Source organism: Oncorhynchus keta, unplaced genomic scaffold (genome assembly GCF_023373465.1).
Source record: "Oncorhynchus keta strain PuntledgeMale-10-30-2019 unplaced genomic scaffold, Oket_V2 Un_contig_7692_pilon_pilon, whole genome shotgun sequence".
NCBI lineage: Eukaryota > Metazoa > Chordata > Actinopteri > Salmoniformes > Salmonidae > Oncorhynchus > Oncorhynchus keta.
The window spans coordinates 206,495-227,204 of record NW_026289619.1 but is presented as its reverse complement, the minus strand read 5'-3'; the positions used below and the strand labels follow the sequence as shown (position 1 = coordinate 227,204).

General features: G+C 44.5%; 1 protein-coding gene across 1 annotated transcript; it reads right to left on the bottom strand.

Annotated features, from left to right (window-relative positions):
* Positions 1–113: 113 nt before the first annotated feature.
* cacng4b (calcium channel, voltage-dependent, gamma subunit 4b) lies at positions 114–20,506 on the bottom strand. The gene is made up of 4 exons (XM_052511898.1): positions 20,015–20,506; positions 2,358–2,441; positions 1,822–1,962; positions 114–1,396 (listed from the first exon to the last, which is right to left on the bottom strand). Exons 1-4 carry the CDS (start codon positions 20,235–20,237, stop codon positions 861–863), a joined length of 984 nt encoding a protein of 327 aa, XP_052367858.1. The 5' UTR covers positions 20,238–20,506; the 3' UTR covers positions 114–860.
* Positions 20,507–20,710: the final 204 nt, after the last annotated feature.

The following is a 20,710-nucleotide window of genomic DNA, read 5'->3' as shown; positions in this document are numbered from 1 at the left end:
CCCACTGTAACTCTAACCCCTAACCTTAACCCTCACCTTAACCAAACCCCTAACCTAACCCCTAACCTAACCCCTAACTTAACTACAACCAATTAAGTTTAACATGGGTTCGCTGGTCAGTCATGTCCCTTTAGTTTTTCCCAGATACAAAATAATGGCTTTGTTGAGACCTCAATCCTTGGATTTTATTTCTCTATTAAACTGACAGTGACACACAGTAGCTACTAACAGATAACACAGAGACACAGAGCTCTACTCCAGTAGGCTATACAGTAACATGCAAAGGTGACAGAGGGCTTCAGGTTGGACAATACATTTAGCTGAACTACGTTAGATACCTAAAGCAGGTCAAATAGTGTGAAATGTTGTACATTGAACAATTCACTCAACAGTTTCCCAACACACATTGGCAATATAAATCCATCAACAAGAGGACATGCCACTCTCTTCTCTTTTACGCGGTTCAAGGACACATTTTAAAGGGAATGGTTTTCTTGTATGTAGTGTACGATACAAACTATGATGGTGACTAGTCTGTTGCAGTCAAAAAGCACAAAGGAACACCAGGAAAGAAGCAAGCACTCTTTATGTCCAGTGACCCTTAGAAACCATGTCACGGGCAACATTTTCTAACCTTATATCTCTGTCCATGTCCTCAGTCCTCATCCTCATGTTGTTTTTCACTGAGGAGGGGCTTTTGTCTTTTCACTGGCTCCGTCTTTCCCTGGAACTACGGACTCTGACTCTGATTCTCCAGTGTGACAGGCTACCATGGGGTCCTCCATCCCCAAAGGCCCACCTCCATCCTCCATCCACATCAAGGGGGCCTCCTCACTCCACCAGCCCGTCTAAAGCTCTTCTCACACGGGCGTAGTCCGCCGGTTGACCCCGTCCTTCAGGTCATTGGGGAAGCAGTTGTGCAACTGCAGGAAATCGCCTGAGCCGTGCTCGGGGCTGTATGCGTTCTCCGTCATGCCCCCTTTCAGACCCCCCTCACGGGTCAACGTGTACATGGTCAATTCTCCCAACGGCCCCGTTACTGAGGCCCCACCCTTCAGCCTCACCGGCGAGTGCTCCTGCGAAGCGTCAGAGGAGCGGGAGCTGGAGTGGGGCGTCCGCCGGCGGAAGCGGTAACTGGGTATGCGTGAGTAGGGTGAGGAGGAGGACATGGAGCGGATGAAGTCGCGGTGAGCGTGGAAGCGGACCTCCTTGTTCTTCTCGATGTAGATGTTGACAGCCAGGACGGCCACCATCTCGGCCACGATGAAGGACAGAGCTCCAAAGTAGAAGGACCAGCCATAGCTGTAGGTGTTCTTCTTGTCCTCATCCCGCTTGTCACTGGGGTCGCCGGCGTTGCTAGAGATGTAGACAATGATGCCAATGATGTTACTCAGGCCTGAGAGCGTTATAGAAAGACCGAAACACAGAGAGAGAGTGTATATGAGGGAGACACCGAAACAGAGACAGAACATCAGACAATCTCTCAGCCCCATTGGTTTTCCTATCAGGCTTCAGCCCTGACTTGAGGAACGTGTAATCAGACCTCTGGATAATACTAGTCATCAGTCAGAGATCCCAGAACACATCTTCTCTCTGGTCTGATGAGTAATGAACAGTCTTAATGATCGGTGCCACTGACCTCCCCAGCCCTAACACACTGCTCTAATGCACGTAGAGGACAGCTCATGGCCTTCTCCGCCTGCGCTGTGAATGGACTTCACAATTCAGACCGAGCACAGGTAACTGATGAGGGTGTGTGTGTGTGTGTGTCAGGCCCTGAAGGGTGTGTGAGTGTCAGGCCCTGAAGGGGGCATGGCTTACCTGCGGCTACGAACAGGATGCCGGCGCTAAGCAGGATGCTGTTCCTGTTGCTATAGATACGTCCCACGGCCAAACACAGCCCCCCCAGCATCAACAGACAGGTGCTGAGGATAGGAAACACACTGGACGCCCGCACAATACCTGGAGTAGAGAGAGGTATGGTTAGTCACACACTCACACACACACACACACACACACACACACACACACACACTCATGCACGATTAACAGTCAGAGGAAAAACTCCCTGCAGCTTTTTTCTGTACACACTGAGTGCTACTGTGGGTTTTAGATATTGAATAACATCACTCTTTAAAGTCTATTGTCTTGGGGAATATAAGAAAAAATACCCATAACTTTAAATGACGAGCAGTAACAACAGTTAGGATTACTACACACACAGTCACGAGGTCTGAACATTTATCAGAAGAGAAGTGAAGAAGAGAGGAGAGGAGAGGAGAGGAGAGGAGAGGAGAGGAGAGGAGGGAGAGGAGAGGAGAGGAGAGGAGAGAGGAGAAGAGACAATGACCACTCACGCAGGAGGTATTCTGAGCTGTCTGTGTCATAGTCGTTATCATCTGGGAAGTGGTTGATACGGTAACAGCTCCCTACGTTAATCCCTGCAGGGCATTGGAAGAAACATTGCATTTACACACAGTGACTGAAACAGCTGAGGAACAGACCTCAGTTATTAACTTACATCGTCGATCAAATCAAATCAAATGTATTCATAAAGCCCTTTTTACATCAGCAGATGTCACAAAATGCTTATACAGAAACCCAGCCTAAAACCCCAAACAGCAAGCAAAGCAGATGTAGAAGCATGGTGGCTAGGAAAAACGCCCTAGAAGGCAGGAACCTAGTAAGAAACCTAAAGAGGAACCAGGCTCTGAGGGGTAAACAGTCCTCTTCGGGCTGTGCCGGGTGGAGATTATAAGAGTAAATGGCAATTAAGGCTAGATCGTTCTTCAGTCACAATGGTTGTAGAGGGTGCAACAGCACATCTTCAGTAAATGTCAGTTGGATTTTCCTAGCCGAGCATTCCGAGGTCAAGACAGTAGGTGCGGTAGAGAGAGAGCGAAAGAGGGAGGGAGGGCACTAGAGAGCGTGAGAGAGGGTCGAAAACAGTAGGTCCGGGACAAGGTAGCACGGCTGGTGAACAGGTCAGGGTTTCATAGCCACAGGCAAAAAGGCAGAAACTGGAGCAGCAGCACAACTAGGTGGACTGGTACTGCCAGGAGTCATCAGGCCAGGTAGACCTGAGGCATGGTTCTAGGACTCAGGTCCTCAGAGAGAGGGAGTGAGAGTGAGCGTGAGAGTGAGCGTGAGAGGGAGAGGGAGAGGGAGAGAGAAAGAGAGGAGAGAGAGACAGAGAGAGAGACAGAGAGGGAGAGACAGACAGAGAGAGAGAGAGAGAGAGAGATACAGAGAGACAGACACAGACACAGAGAGACAGAGACAGACAGAGAGAGACAGACACAGACACAGAGAGCCAGAGACAGACAGAGAGAGGGAGACAGAGAGAGATACAGAGAGAGAGACAGAGAGACAGACACAGACACAGAGAGCCAGAGACAGACAGAGAGAGAGAGACAGAGAGAGATACAGAGAGAGAGACAGAGACAGACAGACACAGACACAGAGAGCCAGAGACAGACAGAGAGAGGGAGAGAGAGAGAGAGAGAGACACACAGAGACAGAGAGAGACACAGAGAGACAGACACAGACACAGAGAGCCAGAGACAGACAGAGAGAGAGACGAGAGAGACAGACACAGACACAGAGAGCCAGAGACAGACAGAGACACACAGAGCCAGAGACAGACAGAGAGAGAGACAGAGAGACAGACAGAGACACAGAGAGCCAGAGACAGACAGAGAGAGGGAGACAGAGATGTAAGAATTAGAAGGATCATACTTATTAAGTTCACACAGGAAACCAGACAAGACAGGAGAATTTTACCAGATAGGACAGACTGACCCTAGCACCCCAGCACATAGACTATCTCAGAATATACACAGGAGGCTGAGACAGGGGGGTCAGTGAATATGATCAAATTGGGGTTCTAGTCAAGATTCTAGCAGTCATGTTTAGCACTAAATGAAGGCATTTTCAGGAGAGGCTTCGTTACTGCTACTTGTATTGAGTTTGATACAAATTATGTTCAACATAGGAGGGCTGCCAAATTTGCAACAGGCTGAATGTAGAGAAAGACTCTCTTTTTCTCTACGTGTAACACTGTGAAAACCAATATGACATTGTTGCCTTCTTTAGCATTGAATCCAAGGGAAGACAGCAAGCATCTGGCCTCCATTGACAAAAACAGTATACAAAACTAGCCAATCATTGTTGAGCTGAACTGAGCGACCTCAGCTGTGCATGGTCCAGGTGCATTAAAAAAAGTGTTAACTCCTATCAAATACCATTGAGAGCATACGTCATTGACAGAAAAACTTGAATTGTTGCATTTTGTTGTGTTGTTTTCCTCCGGTAGCTAGCTAGCCAGCTAGCAATAGTTGTTTAGTGGTCCCGAAAATGACAGAAACATGAACTTGCTTGACCTTTCTGTAGGTCATGTAACTGTTTGTTACTGTACATGGAATATGCTTTGTGGACTTCACTGGACAGAGGTGGCTTCCTCAGTGATTTTATCCACACACTGCTTCTGGTCCAGTCGGCAGCTGGAAGGTTTAAAGGTCATGACTATTTTGGTGAATGTGTCGAGAGATACAGGATAAAATAACTTGAGTGTCTCCCATTGATCCTAGGTCCTGGCAGATCTGTGCAGACAGAACAACTAAGTTTTGGAGAAATAGGCAGATTCAAAGAGGAGTCCGTAATATACTTTCTAATGATCATGATCTTTTCATCTAAGAAGTTCATGAATTCATCACTGCTGAAGTGAAGGCCACCCTCTCTTGGGGAATGCTGCTGCAGTGAGGGCTCTTCAATATTGCACAGTACTTTTTATATTTACACACAGTGTGTGAAGAATCTGAGGGACTGACCCCGGTTCATTTCGTACACATTAGACTAATACAGTACTTGAAGATAAGGGCACCAGGGGGACAATATAAGAGAATAGAAAATGGCATCTCATTTAAAAAATGTATTGCCTTCCTCCTATTGAAAAGCTCGAGATTCTCATAACTTAGTGATGAATAGCACTGTAGGACACAGTAGGACTACAGATTTTATTCATCCACTATAACAAGCTGGTTAACACTGAGATATTCATCCACTATAACAAGCTGTTTAACACTGAGATATTCATCCACTATAACAAGCTGTTTAACACTGAGATATTCATCCACTATAACAAGCTGGTTAACACTGAGATATTAATCCACTATAACAAGCTGGTTAACACTGAGATATTCATCCACTATAACAAGCTGGTTAACACTGACATATTCATCCACTATAACAAGCTGGTTAACACTGAAATATTCATCCACTATAACAAGCTGGTTAACACTGAGATATTCATCCACTATAACAAGCTGGTTAACACTGAGATATTAATCCACTATAACAAGCTGGTTAACACTGAGATATTCATCCACTATAACAAGCTGTTTAACACTGAGATATTCATCCACTATAACAAGCTGGTTAACACTGAGATATTCATCCACTATAACAAGCTGTTTAACACTGAGATATTCATCCACTATAACAAGCTGGTTAACACTGAAATATTCATCCACTATAACAAGCTGGTTAACACTGAGATATTCATCCACTATAACAAGCTGGTTAACACTGAGATATTCATCCACTATAACAAGCTGGTTAACACTGAGATATTCATCCACTATAACAAGCTGGTTAACACTGAGATATTCATCCACTATAACAAGCTGGTTAACACTGAGATATTCATCCACTATAACAAGCTGGTTAACACTGAGATATTCATCCACTATAACAAGCTGGTTAACACTGAGATATTCATCCACTATAACAAGCTGGTTAACACTGAGATATTCATCCACTATAACAAGCTGGTTAACACTGAGATATTCATCCACTATAACAAGCTGGTTAACACTGAGATATTCATCCATCCACTGACTATAACAAGCTGGTTAACACTGAGATATTCATCCACTATAACAAGCTGGTTAACACTGAGATATTCATCCACTATAACAAGCTGGTTAACACTGAGATATTCATCCACTATAACAAGCTGGTTAACACTGAGATATTCATCCACTATAACAAGCTGTTTAACACTGAGATATTCATCCACTATAACAAGCTGGTTAACACTGAGATATTAATCCACTATAACAAGCTGGTTAACACTGAGATATTCATCCACTATAACAAGCTGTTTAACACTGAGATATTCATCCACTATAGCAAGCTGTTTAACACTGAGATATGAAGCTCATGGAGAGCTTGTTCAACTGAACTTCATCTTCTCCTTGGAGGCAGAATACATTATTCCATTATTCCCCCTCTTGGCTCGTTACACTGGTGTCAGAAGTGGGATTGGGAGGAAATGGAAAAGAATGTGAGGAATGGTTTGTCCTCAGATCTAGATGGACCCATGTATGTGTTCAACACGACAAGGTGATGTTTGTCTCACCTCAACCCATTACCTTCTCCCTATATTGGCTTTAGATAAAGCAGCAAGCAACCGATGAGAACCTCATCTAAGGTGAGGTGAGGCAATGGTTATTGGTTATGACTTTCAAAAAGGTGCAGTCAATGCCCTGCGTCTCTCTGGGGCTTGCAAATTAAGATTCCAGCTCATTGCACAACACATAAATCGTGGGCCACCACAAAGCCAATTTGAGTGCTGGAGGAACAACACACACACACTGATATTACACCACAGTGTGATTAAGAATGCATTACCCAGAGGTATTTCGTGCATTTCAGTGCATGTCCAAATTCATCTGAGGTGAATCCCTGATTGGTTGAGCTCAGGGAAAACAACCACCTTACTGGAACAACAAAGGAGTGGGCTCTCTGATGGCTTTAAGTACCTGTCTGAGGGTGAGGGTCTGTGTGTGTGAGTGTGAGTGTGAGTGTGAGTGTGAGTGTGAGTGTGAGTGTGTGTGTGTGTGTGTGTGTGTGTGTGTGTGTGTGTGTGTGTGTGTGTGTGTGTGTGTGTGTGTGTGTGGTAGGGGAGAGACCTATTGCTGTAATATTGCTGTAATATTGTACACACTCAGGGGAGGGAGGGAGGGAAGGAGGGAGAGGAGGAGGGGGAGGGAGGGAAGATGAGGAGGAGGGAAGAGGAAGGGAGGGAAGAGGACGAGAATGTTCATGGATACATAATGTTGTTGTGGTATTGCTGTTCAGCCAACCAGCCACTTATCATCTCTGCCTTGGGCTGGGCTGGACTGTACCTGAGTTTATTTGCAGTGTTGAGCACAGCCAGCACTCAGGAGTGTCACTGTCAACAGTTACTGTGGTGTGTGTTTTTGCTGTGTTTGTGCTTGTGTGCTTGCTACATGTGTGCACTCATGTCTTGAACGAATGTTGTAAGATTCCATGGAGAAACCCTTTAACCATGGTGTTGTTGTGGTATTAACCATCTATTTCCGCCCTCAGATCCCTAATGGCTGAACACCTCTGACAGGTTGACGCAGTTTCCTCCCGACTGTATAAAAGCCTTATTACGTGAGTAACCACCAAGAAGGAACCTAACAGCTAGTCAGAGACCCAGGAGACCCTCTCTGTAAACTCAGGGTGACTCACAGAGCAGGGGCCTTGAGACACACACATAGCCATTAACTGGGTCTGCTTTAATAAGGACCGTAAAATCACACAGTCTGTCTGTATGTTTATATGCCAAATAAACACCTCATGTAACTGATAATTGTCCCGAAGAAGAGCATCATTACCCAGTAGTGGTGCGTGGGTAAAATCCCGGAGGAAGCCAATCTCCCCAGAAAAGCCAGATTTCCACATATACTGTATGTTGTGATAATTGCATTGTTTGCTCTATAACCTGTTAGTTAATGTGCCTTGCCACCGTGATACACTATACTGTATATACAAGAGTATGTGGACACCCCTTCAAATGACTGGATTCGGCTATTTCAGCCACACCCGTTGCTGACAAGTCATTTTGTAAAATATCTGCCCTGCTAGAGCTGACCCGGTCAACTGTAAGTAATGTTATTGTAAAGTGGAAACGTCTAGGAACAACAATGGCTCAAGCGCGAAGTGGTAGGCCGCATAAGCTCACAGAACGGGACCGCCGAGTGCTGAAGCACGTAGTGCATTAAAATCATCTATCATCGGTTGCAACACTCACTATCGAGTTCCAAACTGCCTCTGGAAGCAACGTCAGCACAAGAACTGTTAGTCAGGAGCTACCTGCCCGACTGCATAGTGCCAACAATAAAGTTTGGTGGAGGAAGAGTAATGGTCTGGGGCTGTTTTTCATGGTTCAGGCCCCTTAGTTCCAGTGAAGGGAAATCTTAACTCTACAGCATACAATCACATTCTAGACAATTCTGACTTTGTGGCAACAGTTTGGGTAAGGCCCTTTCCTGTTTCAGTATGACAATGTGCACAAAGCAAGGTCCATACAGAAATAGTTTGTCGAGATTGGTGTAGAAGAACTTGACTGGCCTGCACAGAGCCCTGGCTTGCACAGAGCCCTCACCTGTGGAAAGAATTGAAACACCGACTTCGAGCCAGGCCTAATCGCCCAACATCAGTGACCAACCCCACTAATGCTCGTGTGGCTGAATGGAAGCAAGTCCTCACAGCAATGTTCCAGCATCTAGTGGAAAGCCTTCCCAGAAGAGTGGAGGCTGTTAAATCAGCAAAAGGGGGACCAACTCCATATTAATGCCAATGATTTTGGAATGAGATGTTTGATGTGCATGTGTCCACATACTTTTGGTCATAAAGGTTTAAAGGCAGAGACAATAAGAAGACAGAGGAGCAGAATAAATTCAACCACACCTTCGTTTCATCACAAAACCGGCAGTAACCTCTGTCCAGTGAAGTCCACAAAGCATATTGCATGTATTGTAACAAACAGTTACATGACCTACAGCATAGTCAAGAAAGTTAATGTTTCCGACATTTTCAGACTTCTAAATAACTATTGATTTAGAACCACAGAGAGTTACAGCAAGTTGCAAAGAAACAGGAGCTCCACTATTCTAGGACCATTTACACTTCATTTACACTTCAACATCATCATCAAATCACCTCTGCTTAGTCTAATACAGTGACAACTACAGTGACAACTAAAAGATACCAAAAACAATTTAGCACAATCAACGTAAGCTAAATAAGATGTCCCAGTCCATGGTTCTGATTTCTGTGTGTGTGTGTGTGTGTGTGTGTGTGTGTGTGTGTGTGTGTGTGTGTGTGTGTGTGTGTGTGTGTGTGTGTGTGTGTGTGTGTGTGTGTGTGTGTGTGTGTGTGTGTGTGTGTGTGTGTGTGTGTGTGTGTGTCTATTTAAGTGGAAAAAACACCCTACTTGTAGAGAAATGCCAATGCCATCCTCCTCTCTTTCATGTTGAGGAAACGGTCTATGACTCTGTCATACAGTACACATTTTTAGTTTTTGTTTTCCTAGGCTACCTGGCAACGTTAGCTAGTTAACATTAGCCTTCTACATCTAGCTACATATTGAACTTCCATCCTCTCAGGCCGGGGCACAACAATGTATGAATTAAGGGTTGGATCAGAATCACCGTTATAATCATTGGCCAGTACGGAGAATTAAGTAAAAATTAAGTCATCCTTATCTCCACTCATGGTTAATTTAGGATAGGGACAATTTTAGCTAGCTGGCCACTGAAGGACAACAACACAATGAGATGCAACAATGAAAGATGTTTGTCAATGACGTATGCTCTCAATGCGATTTGATAGGAGTGAAGCCAAACCAAACTGGCTTCTTTTGACACTCAGTTTAGCTCAACGCTGATGGACTATTTTATAATTTTTTTGTCAGATGCTCGCTGGCTTCCCTTGTCTTTAATGCTACAGGTGGTAACAATGTCATCCTCTTTATGACCAGACCGCATCAGATAGATGGCCTAAACGTAGAGAAACAGAAAGGCGTTGTTTCACTCGCTCAGATGCTTTCTCTGGTGAGATACATTCAGCCTCTTGTGAATTGAAGGGAAATTACGAAAACACAGAGAGACGAAAGATAAACAATATAATGTTTTCTTAATTTTGGGGGAAGCCTGGCTTCTCTTAGCATCCATGAAAACACGCCACTGTCGTTACCAAGACGACAGTGTGTTTTGTTCTTTCTAACAGAAGAGATGTTTGGACATGACAATGACATTGCTAGAATGGACGTAATGGGTGAGCAGTCATTTATTTATGTCCAGCATTTCCCCTCTCTTGCCTCTTCCCTCCTCACCCATTTCATCTCATCCCATCCCCCGTCCCCCATAGCATCTCACTCAGACCCCAGCTCCAACCTCCCCAGTCTGTCTGCCGCCATGGCCCCTTCCACCTGTGTGTGTGTGTGTGTGTGTGTGTGGTCTGTCTAGGGGAAGAGGGAAAGAGAATATTGTATCTGATTTGTAATCCGATTAGAGACTGAGGCTCCTGGGCTTGTGATTTACGAGCGGTGGTTATCAGTCTAATGTCTAAGGTGTGTGTGTGTGTGTGTGTGTGTGTGTGTGTGTGTGTGTGTGTGTGTGTGTGTGTGTGTGTGTGTGTGTGTGTGTGTGTGTGTGTGTGTGTGTGTGTGTGTGTGTGTGTGTGTGTGTGTGTGTGTGTGTGTGTGTGTGTGTGTGTGTGTGTGTGTGTGAGCGAGAGAGCAAGAAAGAGACAGACAGACAGACAGACAGACAGACAGACAGAGAATGTGAGAGGAAGACCAGTCCCTGAGCCCTTCCTGGGAGACCACCACTGGGCACATCCTCTCCATGGCAACCCCAGTTCTGTTTCAACAGTCTGATTTCCATAATGTCTCTAAGGATGCCTTTGACATCTTCATTGGCAACCACCGACAGACAACCTGTCACATGGCTCCCTGTCAACAGCCCCGTAACCCCTCAAGAAATATATCCCCCAACACACACACATCTGTCTATACCTGTTGTTTACGAAGCATGTGTCAAATACATTTTGATTTGAAACACAAAACACAGATATTACATAATGTACCCCCACACACACATACATGCCCTGTGAGTGAAACAGCTATCACAGCACAGCATTGCTGTGGGTGACAGGGTGATGTACTTTGCCATTATTGTGAATTAACTCAGCTCAGCCAATAACGCGAGAGCCTCAGTGGAATAGACCAATCGCATTACAGTATCACAGCATCATATCCTACACTCTCTCAGCTCTCCCTGGTGTCTACCCTGCCTTTTTCCTATCCTCAAGACATATCATCTCTCCAGTTGAATATTTTAATGGGTAGATTAATTAAGGTTACCCTCCAAATGAACATCAATACATATATCTGTAATATATAGCATCATTAATACAGCCTGGGGGCTATTATGTAATGGTGCATGAGGTGGCTGCATAGGTCAGTCAGTGAATGTAAGGCAGAGTCCCAAATGTTATCTTATTTCCTTTATAGTACACTACTACGCTACTTTCAACCAGGAACCATATGGCTCTAGTCAAAAGCAATGCACTATATAGGGAATAGGGTGCAATTTGGGACTCAGCCTTACATTCACCGACTGTACTATATAGCCGCATAGTATACCATGACATCATCAAAAGGGGTCAGTGAGGCTGTGGGTTGGAGTCTATCAGGGGGAGTAATCTGGTTTTATATCGCTGTAAACAGATAGGACACTGTTCCCCAGCCTATAAAACAACCAGACACTGTTCCCTGGTCCTCTCAGGTGGCAGCATAGAAATGTAATTACTAGAAGGGACAATTATTCTGTGATGGGTGGTCCAGCTCCCAGCGGCCATATTAATCTGTTTCTATGGTAGTATAGGCAGCTGGGAGTGCTGAAGGCTGGGATCGCTAGGGGTGCAACTTAATAGTGCAGACTGGCTTCCTGTCCTTGATCTTCACCAATGTGAATACTGGGGTGCATCTCAATAGGCTAAAGTGGCTTTCTCTCCTTATCTCCTTACAATGTGATAAAACTGGATAGGTTAAATTCACCGGTAAGGATCCTCCATTTCGCATTCAAACCTGTGTTTTCAGATCAGTACAACTGAATGAGAGGAGGTGAGGATGAGGTGAGGAAGCCACTTTAGACTATTGCGATGCACCCAGCATCTCCATAGATCCAGCCCACCCACATAATAAGCTGGCTCTTAGGTTTGGGCTTCACAACTAAATATAGGAATAAATGAATCATTCAGTAATGATAGAGTTTGAGTGGCAGTTCACCGATTGAAATGTCACCCGAGTGTAATTTGTAACAAACGTAACCAAGCAGCGCTCCGCCTGATTTTGTACTCCATTGGCCTATAGTTAGTCATCAGGGTTCAAATGTTATGGCGTTGTCCCCTTATTGGCTCAATAGACCCACATATAAACTCAGCAAAAAAAAGAAACGTAACTTTTTCAAAGATAATTCGTACAAATCCAAATAACTTCACAGATCTTCATTGTAAAGGGTTTAAACACTGTTTTCCATTGCTTCGGTACATCTGATCGGTACATCCGAACATCACACCTGCGGGACAGGTACAGGATGGCAACAATAACTGCCCGAGATACACCTGGAATGCACAATCCCTCCATCAGTGCTCAGACTGTCCGCAATAGGCTGAGAGAGGCTGGACTGTTGTAAGACAGGTCCTCACCAGACATCACCGGCAACAACGCCGCCTATGGGCACAAACCCACCATCACTGGACCAGACATACAGTCGAGAAGAACTACTGAATATAAGATCAGACTGGAAAAAATCCTGTTATCTTCACTGATGAGTTGCGGTTTTGTCCAGTCACCAGGGGTGATGGCATTCCAGAGACATCAGAGACTCGTTCTCTGCTTCAACGGCTTACTGGGAAGGACTGAGCGTTACACACAGAGGCCTGTACTGGTGTGATGAAGGAAACTGGAACTCAAATCCTTCTGCACCTGGGTAGATTATCTTCCAAGAGAATTTGTCTCAGACACATAGGAGCAAACTGGAAAACTTTATCCGTGATCTTGTTGTCAAAGCCAATCTGGGCATATCTCAATGCTGGATCATTGTTATCTACAGGGACCACGACTCCATTTTGCTGATCCCTGCCTAAGGCAGAAATTAAAACAAGTTCAGACTGACTCTACACTCCAAGACTGCTTCCATCACGTGGTGGGACATGTTTCGTATTGCCCGCTGATTCCCGCAGGCGTTACATCCATTCCCTAACCAGAAAACCGTGATTGATGGCAGCATGAAATGCCGCAACCACTGCTTTTAATCAGGGCAAGGTGTCTGGCAACATGACTGAATACAAACAGTGCAGCTATTCCCTCCGCAAGGCTATTAAACAAGCTACGTCAAGAATCAGGCTCAGACACAAGAGGCATGTGGCAGTGTTACAGTCAATCACGTCTACAAGATGAAATCCAGCCAGTCACGGACCAGGATGTCTTGCTCCCAGGCATCTTTTGTCATTTGCAGGATGCGGTCTCACTGAGCCTGAGTAAGAGGCATGTGCATTGGAGGGGATCAGAGCATGCGCAGACCAGCTTGTGTTTAGGACATATTCAGAGTCTGTCATGCTTGTTCCTGTTCCCAAGAAAGCTAAGGCAACTGTCATTGCAGCAGCAATCTCATCATGAAGTGCTTTGAGAGACTGCAAGGACCATATCACCTCCAGGCTTAAGACATCCTACCACACTCCCTCATGTGGTACCCTTCCTGCAGGCTCATCCTGACATGACCCTCCAGCATGACAATGCCACCAGCCATACTGCTCGTTCTGTGCGTAATTTCCTGCAAGACAGGAATGTCAGTGTTCTGCCATGGCCAGCGAAGAGCCCGGATCTCAATCCCATTGAGGATGTCTGAGACCTGTTGGATTGGAGGGTGAGGCCTAGAGCCATTCCCCCCCAGAAATGTATGGGAACTTGCAGGTGCCTTAGTGGCAGAGTGGGATAACATCTCACAGCAAGAACTGGCACATCTGGTGCAGTCCATGAGGAGATGCACTGCAGTACTTAATGTAGCTGGTGGCCACACCAGATACTGACTGTTACTTTTGATTTTGACACCCCTTTGTTCGATGACACATTTGTGCATTTCTGTTAGTCACATGTCTGTGGAACTTGTTCATTTTATGTCTCAGTTGTTGAATCTTGTTATGTTCATACAAATACTTACACATGTTTGATGAAAATAAAAGCAGTTGACAGTGAGAGGACATTTGTTCTTTTTGCTGAGTTTAGAAGGACAGAAGAAGAGAAGAGAGGTGTAAAAGAGAGAAGAGTATGAGTGAGTGAAGCAAAGAGAAGAACATAGGAGGAGATGGGTAGGGAGGGGCAGCTGAGGGCAGCATGCAAGAGGAGAGGAGAGGAGAGGAGAGGAGAGGAGAGGAGAGGAGAGGAGAGGAGAGGAGAGGAGAGGAGAGGAGAGGAAAAGGTAGAGATGAGAGAAAAACAGAGGAGAGCAGAAAAGTGGCAGAGCTGGTGGAAGTGAGAGCCCGGTGGCTAATTAGCACCCTTGTGGCCTTTCGGCTGACACATTTTAATTACAGACCTGTGGAACATGCTGAGAATGCCAAGCGAGATTCAAAATAAGCTAATTATGAGTGCAATAGTGAGAAAGGAGCTGTCCAGTGCTGAAATTAAACTAACAAAAGACAAGGGTTTGATTTCAGCACCGGACAGCTTCTTACTCTCTGCTACAGCTAATAGCATAGATGGCAGGGAGGCTGATGGGCGGGGATGCTGGACAAAAGGGATTCTTCTTCTGCTGACAAATGTATTCAAAGACTTACGGCACCACACACTGTGGACAGCCCTCAAGCTCTCTGCTCTGTCTGCGAATGGAACCAGTGATTGGAACACATAGTGCTTGTGGAATAGTGATTTCCAGAGCACTAAATTATGAATTTCTGAAATTACAATCACAAGGGAATAAAATTAAAGATGGCCATTGACCAATCTGAAGATAGAATTTGTGAAACAAGTCGCTAGGCTACATGCTGCTTTTAATTTTTATCCCATGAATCTACATGTCAAAAGAATGAACACTTCCTGAGAAGAACACTGAGAAATGAGCTGTCCAGTGCTGAAATGAAACTAGCACAGAGGCTAATATGAACACATTAGTGGGCTGTGTTCATGCTAATAGGGCTTGCTTATGTGCTACTTTAATTTCAACACTGGGCAGCTCAAGATTCACTCTGCTCAACAAGTACTTACTGTCCACATGTTTTAGATGTGTTACAATGTGTTTCGACTGTCTGGTGTCACAGCCGCTGACTCCCAGAAAGGCTACATATCTCACACTTAATGTACGGACATTGAAGTTGGATTGTGAGGTCAGGTGACAAATAGCTTTTTGCACTGACTACACTATCAGTTTCAAGTTTTCATCACAGATAGAACTAGGAAGCCATATATTTCACCAGATGTATAAATGTGAAGCATCCGGTTGGCATTTTCACTCACTACCAAATATGGTGATGAGAGGAAGCCCAGTGGCCCACATTCTGCTAATTTTCTCATTGATGAAACATTTGATCTTCATACAGTTTTCTTTTTCCAAACTACAATCTATAACAATCAGAGTGGACTGCATATTGTATAAAGTTTCAAAAAAATTTGCTATGGGCGAATTGCACACACAAACTTCACCGAGTAGGCATTCCCTAGCAGAAATATGCAAATAAATATTGGAAAGCGCCAATAGGATCTCACTAGCTCGTCCTTGGCTCTGCCCACCGCCTTGCTTGTTCTGCCCACTATGATTAATTTGCTCCGATGAAAACGACAGACTTTAGTCTATCTTGGGTTAGTAATAAAAACTCTTAGTTCATATTGTCACAAGTAGGCCTACAGTGAAATACTTTTCTTGCTTTCTCTTTCCCAACAATGCAGCAATCAAGAAGTAGTGTAAAAAATAAATACAAAGTCAAGTCGAACCAAAACACATGAGAATTAGAAACAAGTTCAACACGAGAAAGTTAGTAAGCTATATACTTTACAGTGTCAGTTCCAGGGTCAGTTCCAATACCATATTTACAATGTGCAGGGATACTGGAGTGGAAGGGGTAGATATGTATAGAGAGAGGTAAGGTGACTAGGCATCAGGATATATGATAAACGGAGTAGCAGCAGAGTATATGATGGCTATTTTAAGTTCTGTTTTTATTGTCATGTGCACTAGTACAGTGAATTGGACTTTCTTGCTTGCTCTAAGATCTGGCATGCGTCAACAACGCCTGGGCACAGTCTCTTCCTCTTGTGTTCTTATCTACTGATGATTGTCCCCATGACAACCGTGGGACACTTGTCCACTCAAATGGCGTCTGGTGTGTATGCTCTCTCTAATTCTCTCTTTCTCTCTTTCTTTCTCTCTCTCGGAGGACCTGAGCCCTAGGACCATGCCTCAGGACTACCTGACATGATGACTCCTTGCTGTCCCCAGTCCACCTGGCCGTGCTGCTGCTCCAGTTTCAACTGTTCTGCCTGTGATTATTATTATTTGACCATGCTGGTCATTTATGAACATTTGGACATCTTGGCCATGTTCTGTTATAATCTCCACCCGGCACAGCCAGAAGAGAACTGGCCACCCAACATAGCCTGGTTCCTCTCTAGGTTTTGGCCTTTCTAGGGAGTTTTTCCTAGCCACCGTGCTTCTACATCTGCATTGCTTGCTGTTTGGGGTTTTAGGCTGGGTTTCTGTACAGCACTTTGAGATATCAGCTGATGTACGAAGGGCTATATAAATAAATTTGATTTGATTTTGATAGTGGTACATTAATCTGTTAGATACATTTTGATTCAAATGTCAGAAAGATTGTCTGAATAAATAGCATTTCTAGCCATAATGTACTGTAGGTAGCCTATGTATAGTCTATTCAGATATACAGTACTGTGGATAGGTCTATTTATAGTCTATTCAGATATACAGCACTGTAGACAGGCCTATTTATAGTCCATCCAGATATATACAATAACTGTGGAACCTCTGTATGTTCAAGAACTGTAGCAAACAAACACAGCAGTCAAAATTATAGAAACGCTTGTTTAGTTTTTTCCCTTTTCTTGATGACTTCTGGTTTCTGTTTTCTTTAGACTACTTATAGAGCTAGCTGCATACTGCTCCATTCAGCTTTCAGCTATATAATACAAATGAAACGTGGCTAAACTAAACTATCCTAAATAAAAAAGACATACAGACTGGTTTCTCTTTTCAGACTTTTATTTTGCTACATGTGTAAAAATAAAGGTTACAACTAAATCTTGTAAGGAAAAAAAGTGTCTGTCTTGCTTGTCTTTAGGTGACAGAGGTGTACTGGCTGGACATCTCCCAGCTGTATGTGTTATAGTACACCTGTGGTGGCGCATAGCAGCCGCAGCAATAGGCCATGGGCTGTACAGTCGCCCATGTGTATGTCATCTGGATCTGCTCGCTGATATCATAACCCGATGTCTGCACCGACCCGGAGTCGGTTGCACGCGCTCCAGGGGTCTCAATGATCTCGAGGGTCTCTGAGATCTTGTTAGCTGCTGCGGCAGTGCCACGGTTACCAGGAGACGAGGCGATGGCCGTGGCAAGTCCATTCGCAATGGTTGTACCAATGGCAGCAGCGGCGAGGTCACAGTTGATGGCCGAAGCAGTAGTCACGCGGAAATCACCTGAGCCCAGCCGGGTCTCGAGGTTCTGGATGGCTTTTGGAGCGAGTTTCTCCGCGGGGCTAGTATTGGGAATGGGGCTCCAATCCCCGGCCTCAGGTCGAAGGCTCAGTCCTTGGGCGGTCGCCACGGCTCGTTTCAAAAGCTCAGTTAATTGTCGAGACTTCACTCTCTTGTCCATTTCAATTGCCATCTTGATTGACAGGGTCACGGTGTCAACTAAGTCGATGTGGGTGTCCATGTCTGATGGATTTATGATGGTTGATGGACGATGCAGCGCTTTTTTAGGTTTTGGAACGTGGCGTCATAATGGATGCGAACATTTCGTCACACGTTTACATCATTCATACACATCAAGCACTATTATCTTATTTGATGTCTTATGTTTACACTGAATATATAGGATATTTGCAGAGCTGAAAGAAACGACAGGGAATAGGATGTTGAAAAACGACGGGATATATTAAAAAATCAACTAGGTTGTCCTAATTAAACTATCATGGCCTGTAATATAATTGATAGCCTACAAAACCACGGATGTGTTGAAGAGCTATACCAATCACAGGCCTGCCATCATCCATGCTCATCAAACTTCCTCAGCCTTTCCTTTTCCAGCTGTTCTTTTCCTATAGAAAGCAGTGCAATAAAACACTCATGCAATGACAGCACTGCGTGATAACCACATCAGATACTGCACTCCGGCTGCCAAGTCATTTGTTTTCTCTGATGGGCCTGTCCAAGCCACGCGAAGGGGGCCACGCGAAAGATTACTCATTTGTGTTGGAATAGGAGCTGAACACACAGAAACAGACATAGGCCTACCTTTTGGATTACATAAATCGATTATGCCGCCGAAGCTTCGTGTAAAATAACCTGGCTAATCTTGGAAACTTTTCTAGCTTTTTCAAATTGATAGTGTGTTAAACTGTTGTCCATATTTATCATTTCAACAGTGTTGCTTATTAGCAAATACATTCACTATCAGGAGGCCAACATCTTGTAAAATGATGAGTTCTGGCTTTAGTCTACGTCAAACATTCTGGCCGCGCAGTTCAGCACCACGGACAGCTGCTCGAGCGCTATGCTCCGTCTGCGACTGGAACACAACAAAGTGCTTCTAGAATAGTGTCTTCCCGCGCGCTAAATTATACATCTACTTGCTAGTGATATCCACACCGCTCAGCACACGTATTCTCAAACCATTACTGACAGGATTGAGGTCAGGAGTGACTGTGGGTTGACTGAAGGGACACTTGACTTGCAAATTGGGGTGGTAAGCCCTAAGGTCCCACGAAGATAAGACAACCTTGTCATATAGGCTAGAATAAATCCCAAAGCCTTGGAAAAAGTACAGGTTAAAGTCAGTGATTTGTTGGACAGCAATGCCAGCAGCTTTGTTTCACCCACTTAAGCTAAACCACCTCAAACTATTACGGAACATTATGTTATTCAAGTAGAGTTTGATACAAGAACCTAAACCTTGAAAACGTGTTAATTCCAATGGTTCTAAAAGGCTAACAGCAGTGGATGAATGGTAATATATTGTTGCCATTGCCTCCGCCTCTGACCAATTAGACTACGAGCCATGTAGGCCTATTGGGGGCTCTGGTCTATACACGACTTATTATCAAAATACTTCACATAAAACTACATTAAGCAAGCATGTCTAGCTATACCTATACAAAATATATGCATTTGTACATCTTTAATGGCATAAGAACATCATATTTTACTTTGCTTGGACAATGAGATCTCTGTACATATTCCTCTTTATTTTTATAACCTAGTCTCTCATGTTTCCATAGCAATTGGAGAGACGTTGCCAAGCAACACCTTCAAATACAATAAAGACGTGAATGAAGGCAGAGCTCGTCCTGAAGGCAGGACTCATAAAGGTCCTCAGAGCGTCTTTAAGTTTAGGAAACAGCAACAGTGTAGTGAACATATCAACCAACTTCACCCTGTCAGTGATTTATAAACTTTTTAAACAAGTGTGTTGATTCACTTGTTTTCTCCATAATCCACTCATAGAATTATAGCGCCGCTTCAGATATAAACATATTCCCTGTATTTAAACTAGATCATTCTTACGGCCAACACCTGCGGCGTTTAATGTATTTGTCATGCTCATATCACTGCCAAACAGTCCTTATTAAAGACCACACTATTTACTCTCACCTTGTTTGGAGCGCGTAAAAACGCACGCTTTGACGGCGTTAAGTCTCTTCCTCTCTCTTCGCGAAGAGAAGCCGATACAGTTGACAGTAGAAACAAAACAGCCCCTCTATGAGACAGACAATTACCTTCTTCCTCCAAATATGTAACATGAAGCCAAATACTTCCCTTTTCAATATATTAGGCTACCCATAAGCACCCTTTCTCCACATGAACTCAACATGACTTCACATTACCAAAGTATAATAGAAAGAGTAACCTATTTCACCTTACCTTCAATACAACATATTCTCCACAGCCCAGAGTGCGTAAGATCTCCCCTTGCCTTCTTGGGTTGTGACTGGGTGTCATCCGTACTGGCATTGGTTGCGTTGCATATGTATGCCCGTGAGTACAGCCAGTAGTCCGTCCCGATGGCTATGGTCATGAGGCTGAAAGCGGCGAAAGCCCCCACGGTGGCCAGCAGTGTCTGAACCCCACGGTCACACCACGCCATGGCGCTTCATATTATTCAACAGAGCCCGGTCTACACACACCTGGAGAGCGTCACGGCGCGGCGGGTCATCTGGTCATACCGCATGTCCACTGCGCTTTGCTCGCCCCTCTCTCCTCTCCAAGGATCTGAGACGTGGGCTACGTGTTGACTATGGGTGACACCGGATCACAATGTTCACTTGGAGCTGTAGCGCTCACTCCGTGTGACAGCCAGCTTGAGTGATCCGAACGGGAGAGAAATCCGTGTCCACACTGATCTGACGCGCGCAGACAGCCCACATGTTTGGCCATTCATAGTTTCTGAATCGCCTAATATTTAACCGCAGGTTGATTCTATGTTCCTGGTTTGCTCCTGCCCTATATTGCTTTATCTTGGCCAGGTCGCAGTTGTAAATGAGAACTTGTTCTCAACTTGCCTACCTGGTTAAATAAAGGTGAAATAAAAATATTAAAAAATAGACCAACTTTTATTGG

Coding starts and splice junctions, on each gene's coding strand:
- cacng4b (XM_052511898.1), bottom strand. CDS start 20,237: ATGGCGTGGTGTGACCGTGGGGTTCAGACACTGCTGGCCACCGTGGGG. Junction 2,442..20,014: donor GAGAATATGTTGTATTGAAG/GTAAGGTGAAAT, acceptor AATGCCCTGCAG/GGATTAACGTAGGGAGCTGT. Junction 1,963..2,357: donor CAGCTCAGAATACCTCCTGC/GTGAGTGGTCAT, acceptor TCTCTACTCCAG/GTATTGTGCGGGCGTCCAGT.